Consider the following 19,048-nt stretch of genomic DNA (forward strand, 5'->3'; position numbering starts at 1 on the left):
GAATTTGAGGTCTTCCAGAACGAATGGCAAGCTCTAACTGCCCACGCCCCGTAAGGCATGGGTGTACCTCCATAGTATTCACAATGCATTAAAAATAAAAACAAAGCCATGCTAGCCGAGTGTAAGGAAATGCCTCCTTGGCATGGTTACCCCCTGACTTTTTGCCTTTGCTGATGCCAAGTTATGATTTGAAAGTGTGCTGAGGCCTGCTAACCAGGCCCCAGCACCAGTGTTCTTTCCCTAAAACTGTACCTTTGTCTCCACAATTGGCACACCCTGGCATCCTGGTAAGTCCCTTGTAACTGGTACCCCTGGTACCAAGGGCCCTGATGCCAGGGAAGGTCTCTAAGGGCTGCAGCATTTCTTATGCCACCCTGGGGACCCCCCCACTCAGCACAGACACACTGCTTGCCAGCTTGTGTGTGCTGGTGGGGAGAAAATGACTAAGTCGACATGTCACTCCCCTCAGGGTGCCATGCCAACCTCACACTGCCCATGGCATAGATAAGTCACCCGTCTAGCAGGCCTTACAGCCCTAAGGCAGGGTGCACTATACCATAGGTGAGGGCACAAGTGCATGAGCACTATGCTCCTACAGTTTCTAAGCAAAACCTTAGACATTGTAAGTGCAGGGTAGCCATAAGAGTATATGGTCTGAAAGTCTGTCATACACGAACTCCACAGCACCATAATGGCTGCACTGAAAACTGGGAAGTTTGGTATCAAACTTCTAAGCACCATATATGCACACAGATGCCAGTGTACATTTTATTGTGAAATACACCCAGAGGGCATCTTAGAGATGCCCCCTGAAAAAATACCCGACTTACAGTGTGGGCTGACTAGTTTTGCCAGCCTGCCACACACCAGACATGTTGCTGGCCACATGGGGAGAGTGCCTTTGTCACTCTGTGGCTAGTAACAAAGCCTGTACTGGGTGGAGGTGCTTCTCACCTCCCCCTGCAGGAATTGTAACACCTGGCGGTGAGCCTCAAAGGCTCACCCCCTTTGTTACAGCGCCACAGGGCATCCCAGCTAGTGGAGATGCCGACCCCCTCCGGCCACGGCCCCACTTTTGGCTGCAAGGTCGGAGGAGATAATGAGAAAAACAAGGAGGAGTCACTGGCCAGTCAGGACAACCCCTAAGGTGCCCTGAGCTGAGGAGACTCTGACTTTTAGAAATCCTCCATCTTGCAGAAGGATCCGACCTCCAGTGCAGAAGCGACCCCCGGGTGGCCCTCTCCCTTGCCCAGGTGGTGGCTACACCGAGGAGCACCCCCCTTGCCCACCTGCATCGCTGAAGAGACCCCTGGGTCTCCCATTGAAACCTATTGCAAACCCGATGCCTGTTTGCACTCTGCACCCGGCCGCCACTGTGCCGCTGAGGGTGTACTCTTTGTGCTGACTTGATGCGTTTCAGGCACCACTGTGACCTCTGCACCTGACCGGCCCGGAGCTGCTGGTGTGGTAACTTTGGGGTTGCCCTGAACCCCCAACGGTAGGCTACCTTGGAACCAACTTTGAACCCTGTAAGTGCTTTACTTACCTGAAAAACGAACAAATACGTACCTCCCCCAGGAACTGTTGAATTTTGCACTGTGTCCAATTTTAAAATAGCTTATTGCCATTTTTGCCAAAACTGTACATGCTATTGTGTTGATTCAAAGTTCCTAAGATACCGGAGTGAAATACCTTTCATTTAAAAGTATTGTTTGTAAATCTTGAACCTGTGGTTCTTAAAATAAACTATGAAAATATATTTTTCTATATAAAAACCTATTGGCCTGGAGTTGTCTGAGTGTGTGTTCCTCATTTATTGCCTGCGTGTGTACAACAAATTCTTAACACTACCCTCTGATAAGCCTACTGCTCGACCACACTACCACAAAATAGAGCATTAGAATTATCTCTTTTTGCCACTATCATACCTCTAAGGGGAACCCTTGGACTCTGTGCATGCTATTTCTTACTTTGAAATAGTACATACAGAGCCAACTTCCTACACTGAGGAAAGCTTTTTTTTCCCAAAGCATCAATAGGTTTTCGACTCATCATAGGGCAGGGGAAGAGGGGAATTCAAAGGAAAAAAAAAAATATGGATTGGCTCTACTTGTGAATTCCTACATCACAGGACTTTCAGACATTGGTGTTTAGTCAAAAAGACAAGGTTATCAGGGGCTTTGTCTGTCCAATCCAGCCATAGGTTGGCTGACAGGAGAGGCTAACCATGGCTTAGACCAAGTGGTTAGAAGAGTGTGCATAAGGGCCTTGTTAAATGCTAACAGTGGCTCAGATGAAGTTGGACCTAGTTTAAAAAATCTCAAACTAGCCTTGGTTTCCAGAGTAGGCAATTTCAAATCCAGCACTTCTGATGCTCTTTACATCACTACAGCAAGAGAGGCACTTAATTCTGTTGGTAGACAATGGGGCAAGTCCAGCTCTCTGGTGAGGTATCAAGCCCATTGGTATTTTAGTAGTCTGAATACAGGTCTTCATTGTAGGAAGTTGGCTCTGTATGTGCTATTTCAAAGTAAGGAATAGCATGCACAGAGTCCAAGGGTTCCCCTTAGAGGTAAAATAGTGGTAAAAAGAGATAATACTAATGCTCTATTTTGTGGTAGTGTGGTCGAGCAGTAGGCTTATCCAAGGAGTAGTGTTAAGCATTTGTTGTACATACACATAGACAATAAATGAGGTACACACACTCAGAGACAAATCCAGCCAATAGGTTTTTGTATAGAAAAATATCTTTTCTTAGTTTATTTTAAGAACCACAGGTTCAAATTCTACATGTAATATCTCATTCGAAAGGTATTGCAGGTAAGTACTTTAGGAACTTCAAATCATCAAAATTGCATGTATACTTTTCAAGTTATTCACAAATAGCTGTTTTAAAAGTGGACACTTAGTGCAATTTTCACAGTTCCTAGGGGAGGTAAGTATTTGTTAGGTTAACCAGGTAAGTAAGACACTTACAGGGCTTAGTTCTTGGTCCAAGGTAGCCCACCGTTGGGGGTTCAGAGCAACCCCAAAGTCACCACACCAGCAGCTCAGGGCCGGTCAGGTGCAGAGTTCAAGGTGGTGCCCAAAACACATAGGCTAGAATGGAGAGAAGGGGGTGCCCCGGTTCCGGTCTGCTTGCAGGTAAGTACCCGCGTCTTCGGAGGGCAGACCAGGGGGGTTTTGTAGGGCACCGGGGGGGACACAAGTCCACACAGAATTTTCACCCTCAGCAGCGCGGGGGCGGCCGGGTGCAGTGTAGAAACAAGCGTCGGGTTTGTAATGGAAGTCAATGGGAGATCTTGGGATCTCTTCAGCGCTGCAGGCAGGCAAGGGGGGGGGTTCCTCGGGGAAACCTCCACTTGGTCAAGGGAGAGGGACTCCTGGGGGTCACTCCTCCAGTGAAAGTCCGGTCCTTCAGGTCCTGGGGGCTGCGGGTGCAGGGTCTCTCCCAGGTGTCGGGACTTAGGATTCAAAGAGTCGCGGTCAGGGGAAGCCTCGGGATTCCCTCTGCAGGCGGCGCTGTGGGGGCTCAGGGGGGACAGGTTTTTGTACTCACAGTCTTAGAGTAGTCCTGGGGTCCCTCCTGAGGTGTTGGATCGCCACCAGCCGAGTCGGGGTCGCCGGGTGCAGTGTTGCAAGTCTCACGCTTCTTGCGGGGAGCTTGCAGGGTTCTTTAAAGCTGCTGGAAACAAAGTTGCAGCTTTTCTTGGAGCAGGTCCGCTGTCCTCGGGAGTTTCTTGTCTTTTCGAAGCCGGGGCAGTCCTCAGAGGATGTCGAGGTCGCTGGTCCCTTTGGAAGGCGTCGCTGGAGCAGGATCTTTGGAAGGCAGGAGACAGGCCGGTGAGTTTCTGGAGCCAAGGCAGTTGTCGTCTTCTGGTCTTCCTCTGCAGGGGTTTTTCAGCTAGGCAGTCCTTCTTCTTGTAGTTGCAGGAATCTAATTTTCTAGGGTTCAGGGTAGCCCTTAAATACTAAATTTAAGGGCGTGTTTAAGTCTGGGGGGTTAGTAGCCAATGGCTACTAGCCCTGAGGGTGGGTACACCCTCTTTGTGCCTCCTCCCAAGGGGAGGGGGTCACAATCCTAACCCTATTGGGGGAATCCTCCATCTGCAAGATGGAGGATTTCTAAAAGTTAGAGTCACTTCAGCTCAGGACACCTTAGGGGCTGTCCTGACTGGCCAGTGACTCCTCCTTGTTGCTTTCTTTGTTCCCTCCAGCCTTGCCGCCAAAAGTGGGGGCCGTGGCCGGAGGGGGCGGGCAACTCCACTAAGCTGGAGTGCCCTGCTGGGCTGTGACAAAGGGGTGAGCCTTTGAGGCTCACCGCCAGGTGTCACAGCTCCTGCCTGGGGGAAGTGTTAGCATCTCCACCCAGTGCAGGCTTTGTTACTGGCCTCAGAGTGACAAAGGCACTCTCCCCATGGGGCCAGCAACATGTCTCTGGTGTGGCAGGCTGCTGGAACTAGTCAGCCTACACAGACAGTCGGTTAAGTTTCAGGGGGCACCTCTAAGGTGCCCTCTGTGGTGTATTTTACAATAAAATGTACACTGGCATCAGTGTGCATTTATTGTGCTGAGAAGTTTGATACCAAACTTCCCAGTTTTCAGTGTAGCCATTATGGTGCTGTGGAGTTCGTGTTTGACAGACTCCCAGACCATATACTCTCATGGCTACCCTGCACTTACAATGTCTAAGGTTTTGTTTAGACACTGTAGGGGTACCATGCTCATGCACTGGTACCCTCACCTATGGTATAGTGCACCCTGCCTTAGGGCTGTAAGGCCTGCTAGAGGGGTGTCTTACCTATACTGCATAGGCAGTGAGAGGCTGGCATGGCACCCTGAGGGGAGTGCCATGTCGACTTACTCGTTTTGTCCTCACTAGCACACACAAGCTGGCAAGCAGTGTGTCTGTGCTGAGTGAGAGGTCTCCAGGGTGGCATAAGACATGCTGCAGCCCTTAGAGACCTTCCTTGGCATCAGGGCCCTTGGTACCAGAAGTACCAGTTACAAGGGACTTATCTGGATGCCAGGGTCTGCCAATTGTGGATACAAAAGTACAGGTTAGGGAAAGAACACTGGTGCTGGGGCCTGGTTAGCAGGCCTCAGCACACTTTCAATTGTAAACATAGCATCAGCAAAGGCAAAAAGTCAGGGGGCAACCATGCCAAGGAGGCATTTCCTTACATTCATCAGTTAAATATGGGGAGATGGGGGAACTGTCCACCTCCTCATGATGAACATTGTATATGACCTGCACTGCAGCAAAGTTGGAGTTAAAAAGAGCCTAGATTTTCTGATACTATAAGCATCGCAGGAAAGTCCATTGCTGAAGATCTGGCTGCACCTTAGTAATTTTATAGCAAAACATAGGCATGAGACAGGCAGATGTTGGCACAGGCTCATAACTGGATTCGGAAACAAAGTCTAGATTGGAACCGGAACAGATGCAGGTACGGATCCGCACGGGGGTGGAGGGGCTCCACCAATGGATGTCCAACTGGGGCCCACTGTGGCGCGGTTGTCTCAAAGGCGCATCAGCAAGAAAGTTAGCAGCATGGCCTCCTTGAGGGCTGCTATCAGCTGTCGAGTCAATGACAACATGGGGAACTTGAGGTGTGATGGGAGCAAATGAGGGATCACCTTGCAGTCCAAAGAGGACAGACAAGTCAAGTGATGCCCAAAGGAACTTCTGGCCAGACTGAGTGGTGGCATAGAGAAGAGTCCCAGTTAGCTTTCTTCAATGGCCTTCAAACTGGAGCGGAACCTCTGTTTCAAACACAACTTCTCATACACAGTAATGTAAAGCGTTACCCTCAATTGCTGCATGTTGGCACACTTTTTGCACAATGAATCTCTTGCAAGAGCCGAAGCACCACAGGCACACATCGTGTGGGTCTGTCCATTTCCTACAATAACGGTATGGCTAGAGTTCTGACATATTTGGAGGAGACGTACCCTTTGGTGCACTGTCTTTGAAACAAACCTGCATTCAAGGGCAAGAATATGAAAGGAACTGACATCACTGCAGGTTTGGCACTTAAATGCAGTTCAGTTCCATCACTTCCAGGGAGTTATAAAGTCACTGTCGAGCCATATGACATCACCCACAGGCATGCCGGGAGCACTGCTAAAATAGCCTGATCCAGTCTGGCACCTGAAAATATTCTGAAGGTGAGGAATCTATTGTTAGAAGTATTCATTAGAACTTAATAGCTCAACTGATCAGATAGTGAGATGTGTGGTAACAGATACATTTGAGAATAAAAAGTTAGTTACCTCTTGCTACTACTCTTTGCTGGTTCTTTTAATCGCTTCAAATGCTTGGCTAAGTTGACATTGCTAGCATGTGAATCATGTATACTAAATGTTTAAGTCCAGCAACTGAAAATGCAATGCAAGTCGCCCTTTTTTAGGACCAAAACTAGCAAATGAGGCGGAGGAGGGGGTTATGACCCACCAAGGATAGCACTGCTCTCATTTTCACAACAGAAGCTAAAGCAAGGGGCATGATTTATGAGACTATATCAAATACACCAATGCTGGATGACTGTGAAACGTAAATATATATTTTTCTGCTACAGAATTGTACTTTGACATAATCACAAGCTTGTATTAGAACTAGAGCAGTTAGTACAATAGTAGAAGTTATTTTTTAAATGGTCCAAAAAAAAAAAAAAAAAATGTCCCACAGCAGACTCTGACCCAGCTCGGTCACTGCATTAAAAGTGCTTTGTTGAGACTGAATGTTGCTGCTCTTGCGTAGGATGCTTACAGAGATGCACCATGCATAATCAGTGACCACACTTGCATCTGACATTCACCTTCTATCAAAGAAGTCTTGCAGCTTTTAATTGAGAAGCATACAGGCTCAAGACCATGGTGGGCCCAAGTAGAAATGTAGATGATGCTAGGTGTGAAAGTGTGCTATTTCAAAGTTAGGGCACTTAAAAAGGAATATGAAGTCTACAATTTGTCCTGCCCAAGCAATCATTTGAATTTCTATGGCAGGATTCAGAAAGGTTATGGCAGGAGTGCCGGACTGCAGTTGCACGCTTGTGGTTTAGGGCTCGCTCTGTGATATGCCTGAACATGCTGCAGACAGTGTCTTAGATTCAGTGACCCTAAATGTAAAAATATTATCAGAAGCTTACCCACCAACCCCAGCGGCTTACTTAGCTTAAAACATGTGGTCCAGAGCTAAGGACTTGTACACTGAACAAGCCTGTTGCACTGTGTGTCAGCCATAACTTAATAAGAAGGAAAGGTATGAAGTATCTTGCTCCGCATTTTCGTCAAATGCAAAAACCTAGATAAGCTTTCACATACATGTTTTAAATATGCAAAAGTTAAAAGAGTTGGAAACGATTTATTAGTGTGATTTAAACTGAACATATTCCTGACACACTAGAATGAGTTTAAAGGAGGTCTACTTGAAGGCTCAATTACAATTAACTGGTTCAATGGGAATGCAACTGACCAATTTATGAAACCAGCCCTAAAAATGCAGGCACAGGGACTACTACTATAGGAGACCGTTCTTAAATCAGAGCATTGGTAGCATGTGCGAAGATAAATAAAAATCTACATAAAACAGCAAAATAAAAGACCAAGACTATGCCACCCTGCTGACAAACATGGACTGTAGAAGCGATGTGAGGCATACTAAGAACGAAGAGTGCAGGGCCAATGAGTGGGTGGAAGGAAGAATACTGGTAGTTTAATACAAAAAAACTCCACACAACAATACTGTACACTAAATAGCATTTCCACATGCTCAGACTAGAGATTGTACTCCAGAGAGGTGATAGCTCAGATTAAGAAGAAACTAAAACTTTTGGAAGATATGTTATTTAACAGATTTACCTTCACATGAATGACAGTTAATAAATGTAACATTTCTAGAATTCCACAAATTTCAAAATGTGAAAATCTAGTAAGATTTGTTTGGTCCTTCCACTTTTTCTCAACTAGCACTTTACAAGTTTAGTTGTAAAAAGCAATTTCCAACCAATTAAGAGGGCCCAGGATCTACATGGTGATCCATCAATATTAAACGCCATTATCGGAAAAGAGTTGACTTGGTTAAACCACTGATGTGCAAAATTAACATCATAACAAAATGAAAAACAGTCAAGACTTCAAATCAGAAATTCATATCTTAGGATGTTTCTTACCTGGTGGAATTTTACATACAGTTGCAGGGTGCCAACCGTATCTCTGGTTACAATTGGGGCTCTGAACAAAAATGGCACTATCACTTAGGCACTCGGCAAACACTTCCCCACCAATATAATAAAGTCGCACTCCTCGCCCTGAAACAAAACATTAGGTACAAATTTGGTCAGCTACACATAAACATTCAACAGTTTCAGCTCTGATAAACTGAAAGGCTGAACTGCCCTGTTAAATATAAACCTTGATGGTGAAACCAACTTCAAAATGCATTGTTTTTAATTTTAACTTAACAAGTTTTGTAGAAGAAAATATATTTATTATTACAAAGAGCACAAAAAAAACTACTGTAGGACAGTTATGTAAAGTCGTAGTTGCTTGTGCATTGTAGAAATCTTCACTGGTGTAAAACAGAAGAACTTAGCTGCCCTTGTGTAGGAATCTAGAAAACGTATACCAAACACAAAACAATTACTATGAAAAGTAAGCATGTGCATTCTGAAAGCTTACAAATACAATGGAGCCTAGCAGAGGCTAGATTTAAAACATTTCATTGTTTCCTTTTACCAATGTCCAAAATAACATGAAAGGGAAAACAACCCTGCAGTTTCTTACCGTCCCTGCCCTAAAGTGCATAGAAAAACAAATATTTGTAGTGGAATGCAGGAAGATGGGCAGCTGTCATGGAAAACTGCACAAGGTCCTTGCTTCTTAAGGTGACAGCAGTTTCCCTACCCCATCATGCCCTGTACACGCAGCAGATTCACAGCTCCAGTTATTTTAACAGAACAGAGTTAGAAGGGATCACCATTATTGATCGTTCTCTGCCCAAGGATATCCAAGATAGGGAAGGGAGTGTATGTTTATTGTTTCAATGAAGATTCACATTATCAACAAGGCAAACGTCGCTTAGCTGTAACAATATATTGGCAACTTGCAGATCAGATCAGACCTGCCACCTAGTGTTGGCTTCAGAATAGTACAACGTATTTTTATCTGGATAAGCCTTTAAAGTTGGCCTTATATTACAGTATGATAGAAAACGCTTCCATTTAGCTGCATGAACCTCAGCAGGCCTCAAAGTTTCACTACAAAGTTACACACGTTCTTGTGGCAGTTGGGAATAACTATGTTCTAGGATGCGACTGTCCTCATATGGGCTGGGCACAGCAACAGCTAACGGAAGTCGACGGATAGAGGATATTGTGATTACATTTTTTTCCAGACGCAGGGGTGGCCAACTGCTCATGGGACGACTACCAGTAGGAGAGCCATCTATGATCAAAATGAGAAAATCACATAAGTGTACATCCAACCAAAAGGAAAATAGACAATTGTGGAACCAATACAAACTACTGGCAAGAACTCAACTTGCTGGAGTGAAAAGGCAACTAGTGTATCTGAATTATCGAATGTATTAGATCATATCCTGAAGGCAACCCAGGCTACAATCAACAAAAGGCAGATGTAAGGAAGATAGTAGAGGGAACTGAAGTGATGTTATCTACTATTAGACCCAATGTCACACAGAATCTACAAGTCCCTGCTCTGAAGTAGAAGGTTCGCTGCCTAGAGTGTTGCGACAAAGAATTTTGGAGTTAAACAAGAAAACAAAAAGGCTTGGTGTGGGTCTTTTCCAAGAGGTACTGTTCCAAGACACCTCCTTGTGAGGCACTACTACCTTTTTCTCTGTTCAAGGGTGTGGTTACTGAATACCGTACACTTAGTGAAGTGATCCTACATAGTAGTTTAAGTATAGGCAGTACACAGGAAACGTCCAAGCCCCCTCACCCACAGCAGACCAACTGATCTTACTTACAATTTAAGAGCAATCTGAATTCAACATTCTAACCCTCCAGAAGGCATTCTATCGACTAATGATTGGCACAATAAAATAAACCAGTATACCACGGATCTTTCCCCTTTAAAAAAAAAAATGTTGACAGAGAAGACAGCATAATATAATACTAAATACAAAAACGCATAAAATGAGATAATGAATACAACTAGAAGAAAAGTGTAAAAGTTTCTTTGGAAAAGTAAAAAAAGGACAAGTTAATTATCTTTAGTAAAGCCTCTTCTGGTTGAGAATACCTAGTTGCAGATTCCTTACCTTAGCATTTCCCCAGGCGTCAGTCTTGATGCGGAGATTTTTCTCGAGCAGTACCCCTGCGCACTGTTAAATGGCGTAGATCGGCTCCACGTCCATCGTCGTCTACGCCAGATAGGACACTGTGGGTTCTACATAGGCACCACCCCAGCGCGCCAATGTCAGTTTCTTTTCACAACTTTCCATGCCAGAAGCGCAGAGCCATGAAGAACATTGACCACTGGTGCATCAAAACTAGGGCCCTGCAAGGGGAGTCCCTGTCCCTAGAAATTAGTTCACAGAGTGGGGAGGATGGGTGGGCCAGTAAGGAATCTGCAACTAGATGGTCTCTCTACCAGAAAAGGCGTCGCCGAAGGAAAGTAACTATCTGATAAAGAATACTATAAGAAAAGTTAAAAAGTAAAAAAAAAAAAAAAGGACAAGTTACTTACCTTCAGTAACGCCTTATCTGGCAGACAATATTAGGTTACAGATTCCTTACCTTAAATACCCAAGCAATACCATTCGCGGAGGTGGGTCTGTTAACTAAGGTTATACTAGAAAGTCCTGCAGGACCGAACGAGCAAAGTGCACATCCATACGGACCTGACTGTCCAGGCAGCAGTGTTTGGTAAACATATGCAGAGATATCCATGTTGCCGCCTTACAGATGTCAAGAACTGGATCTCTGTGTGTTAATGCAGTGATCACAGCTTTATCTCTGGTAGAATGAGCATGCAAGCCCATGTGGGTTGCTTCTTAGCCAGTGCATAGCACATTTTAATGCAGAGCACAACCCATCTGGAGATGGTTCTCTTCTGCACTGTCCGAGCTTTCTTCGCACCCACATAACTAACAAAATGTTGACCATCCACCCGGAACTCTCTGGTACCATCAAGGTAGAAGCCAATGCTCTTTTTTGGGTCTAGGCAATGGAATCTCTCCTTTTCCTATGAAGGATGCAGGGAGCATAAAAAAGTAGGTAAGGTGATAGGTTGGCCTACGTGCAAGGGCGTAACCACTTTTGGTAAAAAAGAGGACTTAGTGTGACACACCACTTAGAAAGGATAGATTGAAAGGTAGGGTGGCTTACATGACAATGCCTGCAGCTCACTCACCCTGGGGGCAGATCGAGTGGCCAAAAAGAACACGGTTTTCAAAGTGAGAAAACTGAGAGGACAATTGTGGAGAGGCTCTAAAGGAGAGCACATCAGAAATGTCAAAACTAAACTCCAATCCCATTGGGGCAAAATGAATGGAGATAGAGGAAACATATGAGTAAGGCCTTTAAGAAACCTATTTCCAATTGGAGACTTAAACAAGGAAGGTTGACCAGGCAACTGCAAAAAAAGAAGAAATTGAAGGCAAATAACCTTTTAGAGTGCCCACTGCAGAGCCCTGCTTGGCCAGGGAAAGTGTGTTGGGTCTTTGCGGGTACGGAGGCTGCAGCGTCCTTCATGTAGAGTTGGTTGGGGAGCAGCTCCGCTGCTCACGGGAGACTTGAGTCTTCTTCGAAGGCAGGCAGTCCTCCCAGGTTTCTGGAGGTTCAGCTGCAGATCAATGCGTCTTCTGGTGCAGAGCCCATCAAGGAGTGCAGACAGGCCAGCAAGGTCGGTACCAGGTCAGCTGCGGCTTCTCCTCCTCCTCCTCTTCTTCTGCAGGTGCATCTCTTCTTGTCCTTTTCTTCTTAGGTCATCAGTATCTGAGTTCTGGGGTTCAGCGGTGCCACCTAAATACTCAATTTAGGGGTGTTACAAGTGCAGTGTAGCAGCCAATGGGTTTCCCACCATTAGGGTGACTACACCCTTTTTATGAACTCTTCTGTGGGGAAGTGGGCATAGCTTTGACCCTAGGGGCACCATTCCTTCTAAACGAAAATGGAGGAATTTAAAAAGTGGAGTCCACTTCAGCTTGTCTAACTTAGGAGCAGAACTGGCATAAAGTGGGCATGCCTAATTCAGCTAATTTTCCCATCTGTCTTGCTGCCAATATTGGGTCAGGACGGGGTGGGGGGTTGCTCACCTCCATTTGGAGAGACCTGGTTTGTTTACAAAGGCAACCAGGCATTTGAAGCTTCCCGCCCTGGAATGTCCATCCTGCCTGGGGGAGGTGTCAACAACCCTGCCCAGGGCAGGCTTTTGTTACTGCACCCAGAGCACTGGCTCTCACCTTGGGGAGTCAGAAACATGGCTAAGGTGGCTGAACTGGTCAAGACCAGTCAGTTAACATACTAGTAGCCGGTAGGTTTCCAGGGGCAACTAAGTATGTACTGATCAATCTATCTACATCAGTGTGGGTTCACCAATAAAAGATGTTTAATACCAAACATCCATATATTCAGTGAAGTCATCATGTAGCTGGGGAACTCCTAATGACCAGTGTTCAGCAAATGTGTTTAAAATGGCTTCCCTGGTAACTTACAATGTCTGCGAATCGATCATGACATGACAGGGGCATATGTGATCATGCAGCTATTTCCTCACACATAATATAATGCACCCTGCCTTAGGGCTGTAAAGCCTGCTAGAGGGGTGACTAACATATATTGCATGCAGTGTTAGGGAACAGTGGACACGGGCTGTGTACCATGTTGTGTTTTCACTTTGGTACCATTTACCTGGAACTTAGAGGGGGTTTTAAGCGTTTTGACAATTGGGGAAACAAATGCAGTTTTTAGGGGAAAGATCTGGCTTTATGGACCTGGTTGGCAGGAACCCAGTACACTTTCAGTCGAAATTACCAGGCAAAAAGTAGGGGCTAACTTGTGCTAAAAATGGTGCTTCCCTATAGGGAGGAGGGGAAAGACAAAATAGTTTACCTGTAGGTGTAGTTTTGCAGCTTGAAGAATTGTGTTGATTCACATGCTGTGCGTTATTCCACCCTCTAGTGGTTGGCACCAGAATTTTCCAAAATAGTAGTAGTCGACAGACTCCTCCATTTGTTGCGTAGATCCTCTTTCCTGTGACGTCCCTTGAGCCTTCAGGTTGGTTGTTATTTTCAGATTTATTTTTATTTTTATTATTAACTTCATTCACTGGGGAGGTCAGAGGGTCACTTGTGAATCCAGAAAATTCTTCAACCTGCAAAACTACACCTACAGATAAACTATTTCGCTTTGCAGCACAATCTTTCCTGGATTCACATGCGGTGCATTTATTTTGTAGCGGTATTCTACTGTTGAGGAGATTGGGATGAAGATGAGTTTAAATTGCTGAATATATGTTTCAAAACTTTTTGTCCAACTTCAGTTTATTTATTCATCTGAATGTCTATGCAGTAATGTTTTGTGAAAGTATGAACAGATGACCAAGTTGCTGTCATACAAATATCCTGCAATGGAATGTTTGCTAGGAAAGCTACTGGTGCTCCTTTTTGCATGTTGAATGAGCACTTAGGTTACAAGTTAAAGGTGCTCCTGCATTTGCATGGCACAATTTCATTGTTTGAGGAATCCATTTTGCAATAGATCCCTTTGTGACTGGATTTCCTTTATAATTTTCTGCAAAGGAAACAAACAATTGTTTTGTTTTCCTGTAAGGAAATGCCTCCTTGGCATGGTTACCCCCTGACATTTTGCCTTTGCTGATGCCAAGTTATGATTTAAAAGTGTGCTGAGGCCTGCTAACCAGGCCCCAGCACCTGTGTTCTTTCACCTAAAATGTACCATTGTCTCCACAATTGGCACAACCCTGGCACCCAGGTAAGTCCCTTGTAACTGGTACCCCTGGTACCAAGGGCCCTGATGCCAGGGAAGGTCTCTAAGGGCTGCAGCATGTCTTATGCCACCCTAGGGACCCCTCACTCAGCACAGACACACTGCTTGCCAGCTTGTGTGTGCTGGTGGGGAGAAAATGAATAAGTCGACATGGCACTCCCCTCAGGGTGCCATGCCAACCTCACACTGCCTGTGGCATAGGTAAGTCACCCCTCTAGCAGGCTTTACAGCCCTAAGGCAGGGTGCACTATACCACAGGTGAGGGCATAGGTGCATGAGCACTATGCCCCTACAGTGTCTAAGCAAAACCTTAGACATTGTAAGTGCAGGGTAGCCATAAGAGTATATGGTCTGGGGAGTCTGTCAAAAACGAACTCCACAGCTCCATAATGGCTAAACTGAATACTGGGAAGTTTGGTATCAAACTTCTCAGAATAATAAGCCCACACTGATGCCAGTGTTGGATTTATTAAAAAATGTACACAGAGGGCATCTTAGAGATGCCCCCTGTATTTTACCCAATTGTTCAGTGCAGGACTGACTGGTCTGTGCCAGCCTGCTGCTGAGAGACGAGTTTCTGACCCCATGTGGTGAGAGCCCTTGTGCTCTCTGAGGACAGAAACAAAGCCTGCTCTGGGTGGAGGTGCTTCACACCTCCCCCCTGCAGGAACTGTAACACCTAGCAGTGAGCCTCAAAGGCTCAGGCTTCGTGTTACAATGCCCCAGGGCACTCCAGCTAGTGGAGATGCCCGCCCCCTGGTCACAGCCCCCTCTTTTGGCGGCAAGTCCAGGAGGAGATAATGAGAAAAACAAGGAGGAGTCACTGGCCAGTCAGGACAGCCCCTAAGGTGCCCTGAGCTGAAGTGACTCTGACTTTTAGAAATCTTGCAGATGGAGGATTCCCCCAATAGGGATAGGAATGTGCCCCCCTCCCCTTGGGAGGAGGCACAAAGAGGGTGTGCCCACCCTCAGGGCTAGTAGTCATTGGCTACTAAACCCCCAGACCTAAACACGCCCTTAAATTTAGTATTTAAGGGCTCCCCAGAACCTAGGAAACTAGATTCCTGCAACCTAAGAAGCTGAAAAACCCTGCAGAGAAGACGGAGACACCAACTGCTTTGGCCCCAGCTCTACCGGCCTGTCTCCCCCCCTTCTAAAGACACTGCTCCAGCGACGCTTTCCCCAGGGACAGCGACCTCCGAATCCTCAGAGGACTGCCCTGCTCTAGAAGTACCAAGAAACTCCAGAGGACAGCGGCTCTGTTCACCCAAGACTGAAACGCCGGAAGCGTGAGACTTGCTACTCTGCACCCGACGCCCCCGGCTCGACTTGTGGAGAAACAACACTTCAGGGAGGACTCACCGGCGACTACGGGACTGTGAGTAGCCAGAGTTGCCCCCCCCCCTGAGCCCCCACAGCAACGCCTGCAGAGGGAATCCCGAGGCTCCCCCTGACCGCGACTGCCTGCTTCCCAGATCCCGACGCCTGGTAAAGACTCTTCACCCGCAGCCCCCAGGACCTGAAAGATCGGAACTCCAGTGCAGGAGTGACCCCCAGGAGGCCCTCTCCCTTGCCCAGGTGGTGGCTACCCCGAGGAGCCCCCCCCCTTGCCTGCATCGCTGAAGAGACCCCTTGGTCTCCCATTGATTTCCATTGGAAACCCGACGTGTGTTTGCACACTGCACCCGGCCGCCCCCGTGCTGCTGAGGGTGAACTTTCTGTGCTAACTTGTGTCCCCCCCGGTGCCCTACAAAACCCCCCCTGGTCTGCCCTCCGAAGACGCAGGTACTTACCTGCTGGCAGACTGGAACAGGGGCACCCCCTTCTCCATTGAAGCCTATGCGTTTTGGGCACCACTTTGAACTCTGCACCTGACCGGCCCTGAGCTGCTGGTGTGGTAACTTTGGGGTTGCTCTGAACCCCCAACGGTGGGCTACCTTGGACCCAAACCTGAACCCCATAGGTGGTTTACTTACCTGCAAAAACTAACTAACTCTTACTCCCCCTAGGAACTGTGAAAATTGCACTGTCTAGTTTTAAAATAGCTATATATGATTTATGTGAAGACTGTATATGCTATGTTGATTATTCAAAGTTCCTAAAGTACCTACCTGCAATACCTTTCATTTAAAGTATTACATGTAAAATTTGAACCTGTGGTTCTTAAAATAAACTAAGAAAATATATTTTTCTATACAAAAACCTATTGGCCTGGAATTGTCTCTGAGTGTGTGTTCCTCATTTATTGCCTGTGTGTGTACAACAAATGCTTAACACTACTCCTTTGATAAGCCTACTGCTCGACCACACTACCACAAAATAGAGCATTAGAATTATCTCTTTTTGCCACTATCTTACCTCTAAGGGGAACCCTTGGACTCTGTGCATACTATTCCTTACTTTGAAATAGTGCATACAGAGCCAACTTCCTACATTTGGTATCAAACTTCTCAGCACAATAAATGCACACTGATGCCAGTGTACATTTTATTGTGAAATACACCCAGAGGGCATCTTAGAGATGCCCCGTGAAAACATACCAGACTTCCAGTGTGGGCTGACTAGTTTTGCCAGCCTGCCGCACACCAGACATGTTGCTGGCCACATGGGGGGAGTGCCTTTGTCACTCTGTGGCTAGTAACAAAGCCTGTACTGGGTGGAAGTGCTTCTCACCTCCCCCTGCAGGAACTGTAACACCTGGCGGTGAGCCTCAAAGGCTCACCCCCTTTGTTACAGCGCCACAGGGCATCCCAGCTAGTGGAGATGCCCGCCCCCTCCGGCCACGGCCCCACTTCTGGCGGCAAGGCCGGAGGAGATAATGAGAAAAACAAGGAGGAGTCACTGGCCAGTCAGGACAACCCCTAAGGTGTCCTGAGCTGAGGTGACTCTTACTTTTAGAAATCCTCCATCTTGCAGATGGAGGATTCCCACAATAGGATTAGGGATGTGCCCCCCTCCCCTCAGGGAGAAGGCACAAAGAGGGTGTAGCCACCCTCAGGGCTAGTAGCCATTGGCTACTAACCCCCCAGACCTAAACACACCCCTAAATTGAGTATTTAGGGGCCCCCAGAACCTAGGAAGACCGATTCCTGCAACCTGAAGACGAAGGACTGCTGACCTGAAGCCCTGTAGAGAAGACAGACACCAACTGCTTTGGCCCCAGCCCTACCGGCCAGTCTCCCCACTTTGAGAAAAACTGCAACAGCAATGCATCCCCCAGGGTCCAGCGACCTCTGAAGCCTCAGAGGACTACCCTGCATCTAAAAGGACCAAGAACTCCAGAGGACAGCGGCCCTGTTCCAAAGAAATTGCAACTTTGCAACAAAGAAGCAACTTTTAAAGACCACACTTTTCAGGCCAGAAGCGTGAGACTTTCCACTCTGCACCAGACACCCCCGGCTCGACCTGTGGAAAACTAACACCACAGGGAGGACTCCCCGGCAACTGCGAGCCCGTGAGTAGCCAGAGTTGACCCCCCTGACCCCCCACAGCGACGCCTGCAGAGGGAATCCAGAGGCTCCCCCTGACCGCGACTGCCTGCTTCAAGGAACCCGACGCCTGGTAAAGACACTGTACCCGCAGCCCCCAGGACCTGAAGGAACCGAACTCCAGTGCAGGAGGCCTTCTCCCTAGCCCAGGTGGTGGCTACCCCGAGGAGACCCCCCCTTGCCTGCATCGCTGAAGCGACCCCTGGGTCTCCCATTGAAACCTATTGCAAACCTGACGCCTGTTTGCACACTGCACCCAGCCGCCCCTGTGCCGCTGAGGGTGTACTTTCTGTGCCTGCTTGTGTCCCCACCCCCCCGGTGCCCTACAAAACCCCCCTCGTCTGTCCTCCGAAGTCGCAGGTACTTACCTGCTGGCAGACTGGAACCGGGGCACCCCTATTTCCATTGAAGCCTATGTGTTTTGGGCACCACTTTGACCTCTGCACCTGACCTGCTGGTGTGGTAACTTTGGGGTTGCCCTAAACCCCCAACGTTGGGCTACCTTGGACCCAACCTTGAACCTGTAAGTGCTTTACTTACCTGTGAAACTAACAAATACTTACCTCCCCCAGGAACTGTCGAATTTTGCACTGTGTCCAATTTTAAAATAGCTTATTGCCAGTTTTGCCTAAACTGTACATGCTATTGTGATGATTCAAAGTTCCTAAGATACCTGAGTGAAATACCTTTCATTTTAAGTATTGTTTGTAAATCTTGAACCGGTGGTTCTTAAAATAAACTAAGAAAATATATTTTTCAATATAAAAACCTATTGGCCTGTAATTGTCTGAGTGTGTGTTCCTCATTTATTGCCTGTGTGATTACAATAAATGCTTAACACTAGCTTCTGATAAGCCTACTGCTCGACCACACTACCACAAAATAGAGCATTAGAATTATCTCTTTTTGCCCCTATCTTACCTCTAAGGGGAACCCTTGGACTCTGTGCATGCTATTTCTTACTTTGAAATAGTACATACAGAGCCAACTTCCTACATCTCCTGAATGTCTTAGTTATTTCTATGTAATGCATGACTGACCTTCTAGCATCCAATGTATGTAATGCTCTCTCAGCAATGTTCTTTGGTTCTTGGAATTTGAATTAATATAGAACTTTAGGCAGAAATTGAGGGTCAGTTCTCATGACCACTCTGTCTTTATGAGTTTGCAAGTAAGGTTCGTGAACTGTGAGAGCTTGTAATTCACTTACTCTCCGCAAGGATGCCATTGCTACCAGAAAAGCTGTTTTAAGTGTGACCAATTTTAGAGATGTTTCCTGTAGAGACTCAAATAGTGTCCCCATCAAATGTGTTAAAACCAAGTTTAAGTTCCATCCTGGAGCAGGTACCCTTCTGGGTGGCGCTATTCTTTTTGCTCCTTCTAAAAATCTTTTAACTAGAGGTGAGGCAAAGAGACTATTCCCTAAGTGTACCATTAAGTATGCCACAATAGCTGCCAAATGTACTTTTAAGGAAGTGTATGATAACTTACAATCTAAACGGGGAGTGCGATAACTTAGTAATAAAGTCTCTTTTGTGTTCTGATTAAGCAAATCCCCTTTAATACACCACTGAGTGTATCATT

At 46.6% G+C, this 19,048-nt stretch overlaps 1 protein-coding gene across 4 annotated transcripts in view; it reads right to left on the minus strand.

Annotated features, from left to right (window-relative positions):
• SMAD2 (SMAD family member 2) overlaps positions 1-19,048 on the minus strand; it is a 379,037-nt gene that overhangs the window by 59,248 nt on the left and 300,741 nt on the right. For all 4 annotated transcript variants that reach the window (XM_069219017.1, XM_069219067.1, XM_069219021.1 and 1 more), the window contains one exon: positions 8,175-8,312. In XM_069219017.1, the coding sequence (XP_069075118.1) occupies positions 8,175-8,312 (138 nt within the window). The remainder of the gene's footprint in view (positions 1-8,174; positions 8,313-19,048) is intronic.

This window comes from Pleurodeles waltl, chromosome 1_1 (genome assembly GCF_031143425.1).
Source record: "Pleurodeles waltl isolate 20211129_DDA chromosome 1_1, aPleWal1.hap1.20221129, whole genome shotgun sequence".
Lineage (NCBI taxonomy): Eukaryota > Metazoa > Chordata > Amphibia > Caudata > Salamandridae > Pleurodeles > Pleurodeles waltl.